At 37.5% G+C, this 7491-nt stretch overlaps 1 protein-coding gene across 1 annotated transcript; it reads right to left on the reverse strand.

Moving 5' to 3' along the window:
- Window positions 1-13: 13 nt before the first annotated feature.
- Window positions 14-687, reverse strand: med9 (mediator complex subunit 9). The gene is made up of 2 exons (XM_085352462.1): window positions 597-687; window positions 14-389 (listed from the first exon to the last, which is right to left on the reverse strand). The coding sequence occupies exons 1-2, from the start codon at window positions 674-676 to the stop codon at window positions 170-172; spliced, it is 300 nt and encodes a 99-aa protein (XP_085208588.1). The 5' UTR covers window positions 677-687; the 3' UTR covers window positions 14-169.
- Window positions 688-7491: the final 6804 nt, after the last annotated feature.

A 7491-nucleotide genomic window follows, 5' to 3' on the forward strand; every position in this document is an offset into this window, starting at 1 on the left:
AAACAAATTTGCGCTGTGGTAACACAAAACAAAGACAAGTTCAAAACATGTTGCAGTCCGACACAATTAAAGAAAAGACGGTTATTATTTCAATGTCCATCCGGTGTTCCTGAATCACGCCACCTCCATTTACTTCCTCCATACTGCGTGCATACCAAGTCTTTTAGTCTCACGATGCTTTTGGCACGTCAAACATGCACAGACTTTTATATTTCTGCAGCAGCTGGTTCTTGGTGCGAACCTGTTCCCGCAACGTGGCCAGCTGCTGCTGCTGCTCCAGCGGACTGCTGTCTATCCCCGGCATGTTGGAGATCTGCTCTCGAGCCTCCTGGATCTTTGCCTTTAGTTTACCAAGTTCTTGGAGGACATCCTGGTTGTCTTTGTCCATGCTTTAAGCAAATGGGGGAAAAGAAGAGTGCGTCATCCGTCTGCTTTGTTATTGCAGACACTTAACGTAACATTTGTAGCTATCGGCATTAGCTTCAGCTAACACAGCAAACAACATAGCAACTCCACCAAGCGACTGAGACAAGCAAGTGTTGTCCCGTGCATACAGCACACAATGTGACAACACACGAACCAATAAATACTCTTACCATTTAATAATATCATGAACTAAAGGCAGCAGAGAGCAGTCATCGCTCTCTTTGTCGAGCTTCGCCTGAGCTGTCGCCATCTCTCTTCAGCTTCCCGGCGCAGATTGTTTACGTCAGCCACAAAGCTGATGACATCACTACATTCGAATTGTAAAAAACTAATAGAAATATTTATTTCTATTCATTCGACCTTTTCGAGATATAGTGCTATACTTTGTAATTGCGTGGATACGCACTGTGTGCTGTACGTATTTTCTTCAGTTACCTGGAGCAGGGGTGTAAAACATAAGCCCCGCGGGGCAGAACCGGCTGGCAAAGACTGCAGTCCGGCCCACTGGATGCTATGTGTGAAAGAGTGCACAATTTTTTTGACTTTTAAATGAATTTTTAAAACTTTTGCATGCCCCCCTCCCATCCCCACCAGAATAAATAAATAGTGAGTGGTAATTCATAATTAGATAATTACAGGCCAGTCTGGGCAACTTTCTCTGTAATTTTACACATTTTTTTTCTTATAATTTAAGCCCAAACAATTCTGCTGATACATTTCTTTCATTTACTACAGCAGCATTTCTTTATCATGTGGAAAAACCGTTGAAGTCGCTCTCCTTTTTCTAATATTAAGATACCGCTGTGATTAAATGTGCAGTTAAAATTTAATTCACTGGCAGAAAGGCTCAACCCACTTAAGATAAAAGTGAGCTGTATGTGGGCCACAATGTCAAATAAGTTTTACATTCTTGACCTGCAGTAAAGTTCATAAACAAACAGACACACATACATTATTTACAGAATGTATTTTTGTGTTTTTGCTATACAAGTCCAGGTTGAGTGTAAAAACTCATGAAAATAAAGTAAAAAATAAATAAGTCTAACAAAACAAAACAAAAAACAAGAAAAAGAGCAATGAATGAATGAATGGACATGCAGACTATACAGGTAAAGTGAATCACACTGAAAGGCAAAATAGAGGAGATTAGTTTTTCATTCATTGCTAAAATGTTTGAAATAAATAAAAAAAATAAAAAGGCACAATTAAAATTATGTAATTCCTTTTGCTGCCTTGGGTTCTCTTTTGAGCACCCAATGAACTATGAAAATGCAAAAGGGAATTATGACCTTAAGCAATATAGGCTGAAAAAAGCTGAGGGAGAAATGATGTCAACATCATTTACTTTAAAGTGTCATCATTGAATTCATTACACAGCATCAAGGAAACAAAGTTGCTGTCTTCTCATCTTGAGTCTAAGGTGTTAAAGTGGTGGTTAGCCTAAAGCTAACTGTATTTTAAGAGAAACCAATGAAACCTATTTTTTTCCTACTGTTTATGCTAATAACTTTCCCCAGGTGTTTTTTTATTTTGAATGAAACCCACGGCAGCACACATTGGCCCTTAAATAAGCCCAGATAATCCATTAATACACCGAGCAAACAAAGCTGACCTGCAATGAGTGGGAAAATTTGCTTCACATCCCAATACCTAGCAACCTGAAACATCTATTTCGGCAGTAAATGCAATCTACTATCCCTACAAGTGTAACACATGTCATGCATGTTGAGTGAAGCATGGCAACCCATATAAACTTTAACATGCACAAATATAATCTAATGGACTACAATGTATCCAACTATATTTATATATTATATTCAACTTATAGAGATTAATGCAGAATAGTGGCATACGATAAACCTAGAAAACAGGATGGAATCAATACCTTTTTAAAATGAATTCTCAGGAACAAATCACAGTATTGTCATAACTGTGCAAATATAAAACTAATCTGTCTTGTCTTCCCTTACATTGACCCATATTCCTGGGAGATCAGTCACCAGCAGGTCTCTATGTTGGCCTCATTAAATGTGAAGTTAAATCTCAGTAAAGATGATCTTAAATATTCATTGGCTGTGTCACAGAGGTGGTCTCATTGCTGCAGTGACTAATGAGAATGCTTCCTTATAGTGTTTGCTACGTGTGGGTAATGAGTGTGCCAGGTATGGGAAGAGGAAGGGAGCAGCTGCTGAAATTAAGCTTTGATGAAAACAAATAGCCATGAAAAAATATAGGTCAGCAGGAAACATTTTCTCTCATACCTCAGTGTGTGGCATCATTGAAGATCCTACCAGAAGCTCAGTCCTCACACTAATTTCCAGTATGACAGAGTGTTACATACTGCTCAAACTTACATGAGTTAGTACAGGTGACCTAGATTGAGTTTGTTGGGCATTATGTTCCCTAAGTGTTTTACCATTTGGGTCAGGGAAAGCTCTGACACCTTATATTAATACATTTTAAAAAGTGGGTCATTTTGTGACCCAGCATTATTAGAAAGGTATGAAAATATCCCAATGGCTAACACGCACAGTAGAGAGAATAAATATCCCATTATTATATGAACACAGGAATTTAGTTCATTGACTTTTATTTGACTGAACATTTTTTATTTGTGGTGTGGTCTGGTTTTTAGGCTTCGTGAACATTAGTGACATCTTTAGTCCTGTTCTTGATACTCAAGTGACTATTCATTCGGCGAAAGCAGTGACAGTGATAACATGAAGTTAAAAGTATATGAAAAGCATTTAGAAATGTAACATTTTAATTATGACTTATATTTTGTTTTATTGTAAGTGGCCTGCTTTCATTACGGTTCTTTAAATTAGTTGTTCCATATATACAGTGACTGCAGAGCATGATAATTAACACATCTACTTACACTTGCTGTGTTAACGAAGCATGTTCTAGCATAAAACTGCAAAATCAAATACCTGTTGTCAACACCTTGTGATGCAACTGAAAGTAGAAAAATGTTGATAGATTTAAGGAAAATCCATGTTAATTATTTTTTTAATGGCTTCTGTAATCCATCTACTCTAGTCCGTTTTCTTCTATTTATCCAGTTTAAGACTGGAGCCTATCCAAGCTGCCAAAAGGTAAACTGTGGAGTACTCCCTGAATAGGTCACACTCTACTGCAGGGCAAACAGAACGATAACCAATGTGGCAAATTTAAAATCACCATTAATGTAACCCCTTGGACTGTAGGATCAGGCCAGAAAACCCATGCTGACGCAGGGAAAATGTGCAAACTGCACACAGAAAGGCTCCAGCCAGCCAGTGGATTCAAATCCAGGACTTACTTGCTGCCAACAGCACATACTAGTCAACAGTGCTGGGGCGTGCTGCTTATGCTTATATAATATTTAGTGAAAATGTCAGTGGCTCTACTTTCAAGTAAAGTGACTGAATGCCTGCAGAGGTAGTGAGGTTTTATTAAACATCACAGGTAGTCGTGAAGGAATAGTGATTTGTAGATGCAGTCACATGTGTTCTGTAAGCTCTAAACATCACTTTCAGCTCATAGATCTATTCACACTTGCATGATCCTTCATAGTTCTCAAAGATCACAGTTCTCACATCTAGTTCATCTCAACAGCAATAGGTAGAAGAAGGGAGAAGTCAATTTTCAGATGTGAGGTAGGCTGAGGTTGATATTTACAACTGTCCTCTGTGAATTTCACAGAGGACAATTGTAAATATCAACCTCAGCCTTCCTTTAATAAACATTACTGGGAAGGATATACACTATTTACAGTGTATATCCTTCCCAGTAATGTTTATTAAAATGGAGTATGCATTTACATATTTATGGTTAGCTATTCAACAGAAAAAACTCTTCTAAGTAGTTCTTCTGTTTTGTTTTCTGTTTGGTTGTTTGCTTTTTTTTTTTTTACACAAAGCTCCTATTTTATTTCTTACTTAAAATTTCTTGAGAAGTAATCATTTCATCATACTTCATAACAAAATGTGATTTATTTATTTTCTAGCTCTCAATATAGATTTCTATGTAAGAACTCCAGCAGTAAAACTTTGCCCTGGAACATATCTCGTGTGGAGCCCAGACTAAACTTGTAACTTATAGCTAACAAGGGAATTATAGATATCTTTTAAGCCTGGGTGACTTTAGGACACTTCCAGTTGAACCCATATATAGGAGTCCCAGAGTGGCTTGCCTTTCCCCACTCAGCCTCTGTAATGACGTGAATGGGCAGCTGACAGTTTCCAACAGATGTGTCACCTCCCAGCATCTCTGACAGGATGCAGATGTCCTGTCTGCTAATCTGTGGTCTAATCTTAGCATGCATCTCTATATGAAAGACACAGTCACTGAAGCTGTGCATCATTAAAACAAATCGTTTCCCAATAAAATGAACCTTTCTTGTTATTTAGATTTAGGGCAAAGTGAAAGTTTTATTTGACAAGAGATTTGTTCCCATCATGTGAATCCTGGTTTCATAAAAGTTTCTAGGAAAGATGCTTTCACAAAGTGTCTTTATGTGCACCAAAGAGCTAGCCGGTCAGCTGCTGGTCATAATCCAATCCAAATTTGCATTTAATTTAATAAACACTACTTCACTGCCATGGATACTTGAGGATATGTGCATGAGATAGATCAGGGGTCAGGATTCAGCTGTACTAGTCAGCCTCTGTGGCATGTAACATGAAATGCACATTTGCACTCTGTCTGTTCTTAGTTGTTGGTCTATCCAAAACAGGAGAACATAATAAGCTGGTGCAGCTATTAATTGATTCCTGCACTTCATTTGACATTTTACTGTTCAACATCCTGATTATAACCAGAGTACGTTCATGCTCATCGTCTCTTATTTCCAAGAAATCTGAAGCTCGGTTCCACGAAGCTTTGGGTTTTTTTTTAACAGGCCTCTTTGATTTCCATAATTGAATTACAGATGGAGTCATTGCTGCTGAGGACTCAGGCAAGGTTTGAACAAACAGTATATTTTCTGCCTGTTAAATGAAATAAATTGGGCACTGCAGGAAAAAGGTTTTGACTGTTTTCAAGATAAGAAGGGAATTTGTGCATGTCTGCATTTGAAAGAAAAAAAAAAAAAGTCCAAATGACAGATAGGTAACTGGTAAGAAACTGGTAAGATTGATGAATGTCGTAAATATGAATAGTACAATGTGCCCGAGGCCTGTCTCAATATTGGACAGTAACATATTTTTCTCCGTTTGGTTGAGGATAAACAGCATCATCTGAACTGTTATGTCTTCAAGACAGCAGGTTACTGAAACTTAAAACAGGCATGCTGTGTCAGGTTCACTGCTGCATACTGAAAAGCTACTATTCGTGATTGAAAAGGACAGTCTCAGGCCCAATGGTGCTCACCTTAATATTATGTATTTCTTTTAACTAATAAATGATTAATAACATGCATTCAGAAAACATTAACGTTTCGGAAAATGTCTTCAGGGAAGTAGGTGCAATTTCAAGAAGAGTTCATATTTAATTTGTTTCTACATGCAGAGAGTCCACCATCATGACATGCCCACAACGTAAAGCTCACAAAAGCATCATAAACCTTTCAGTGTAGATTTTTTGGAACCATACAGTACCATTTTATTCATGAAAAACAATTCCACTCCTGTGGAATGACCACTACTGGAATAGCAGTGCATTTTACTGTATAACTGGAATTAAAAATATTCCTCAGGAAATCCCAAATAGTGTAATACAGCCTTTGTTTGGTGTCAAGCAAAACATCTGGTGGGTAATAATGCTGATACAACACCTTTTCCTTTTCTGTGTGCTTATGATCAGACTTCAAAGTCTGTTTTAATTTAATGATACTGGGGAAAAAAGAGATGTTATAAGCAACAGGGGATGCAGAGCAATGACAAGCTTGAGGCTTGCACAGACTTCTCCAAAATGGGCTGTATTAAAAAGAAGAGATATTAAATGTGGGAATGAATTCATAGTTAGAAATCAGTATATAAAATCCAGAATTGTGGGCTTTGTTGCGCAAAATTAGCTAACACTGCCCCCAAGTGAAAAATGTAAGAAAGTAGCACTTTATGAATCAAAACAAACAAACAAAAACATTTTCTGTTCTTTTTCAACCCTCTCATAAATATTAAAAAATAAATCATAAAAATAAATCATGCAAATCATACACAGGCTTTCAGAACACAGCCTTGGGTTCATAATGTATAAAGGTAGTAATTAGTGTGATAGAGTAGGGCTGTACTGAGACCAGCTGCTTGATCTTGGTTGCCGTCATCTCAGGTGCAGATACACTCATTTACAACTTTCTCCACCACCTTTCCTAAACACAGCACGAGTATGAGAACATTATAAGTCACTATCCACTAAGCCACCTCCTTAATGCTGTGACTATTAGGTATTACCAACGCTTTTGAAGGTCCTCTGTTGCCTTTGGTGATCGTGGGTGACCAGGATGCTGTCAACAAGACCACTGGATCCTGTTGGTTGGCTTCCATACAAAGCTTATAAAAAATCTTAGGTCTTCCATATGGAGTTTGTCAAGGCTTTAAATGCTGACATACAGTGTACCATATAGTTATATTTAAAGATTAGCATTGCATTTTTGAGCCCTCAGCCAGGGGTAATTATTCCCTAACTGTCTTACTTTCATGTCAGTCATTTCGGCATAAACATTTTCAAATTTCCTTGCATCCTTTATGCCCATGCACAATTTATCCACTAGGTGGTAGGCTTCAATTGTTTAATTTAAAGGGGTTACACGTTTAATAGGACTGCACCTTCAAATATGTGCTGGAGATTTTTGCACATGTTCAAATAAACAAAAATCCACTTTACACTATTGCTATTATATCACACACTCAACTGCACTGCAATCATAAACTGAAACTTTTACATGAATAAAGAGTGACTATGTAAGAAAGAGGCATCGCCTCAATAGAACATCCTCTAACCGAGGCGGACATGATACAGGACAGCAACAAATAGGTTTTTCTTTTTTAATATTGCTTATTTCAGAAGCAACAAACCCTTCCACTCATGGATGTAGCGTGAACCATTCAGAATAACGTTCTTGTAAAATTTGGTTCAGTTATA

Source organism: Diplotaxodon limnothrissa, linkage group LG4, assembly GCF_057381915.1.
Source record: "Diplotaxodon limnothrissa isolate DT_005_m linkage group LG4, D_limnothrissa_male_GT1.1, whole genome shotgun sequence".
NCBI lineage: Eukaryota > Metazoa > Chordata > Actinopteri > Cichliformes > Cichlidae > Diplotaxodon > Diplotaxodon limnothrissa.

What these genes read in the sequence shown, in the direction of transcription:
- med9 (XM_085352462.1), bottom strand. Translation starts at nt 676, where the DNA reads ATGGCGACAGCTCAGGCGAAGCTCGACAAAGAGAGCGATGACTGCTCT. An exon ending in GTTCATGATATTATTAAATG is followed by an intron (nt 390 to 596) that starts GTAAGAGTATTT and finishes ATTTGCTTAAAG; the next exon opens with CATGGACAAAGACAACCAGG.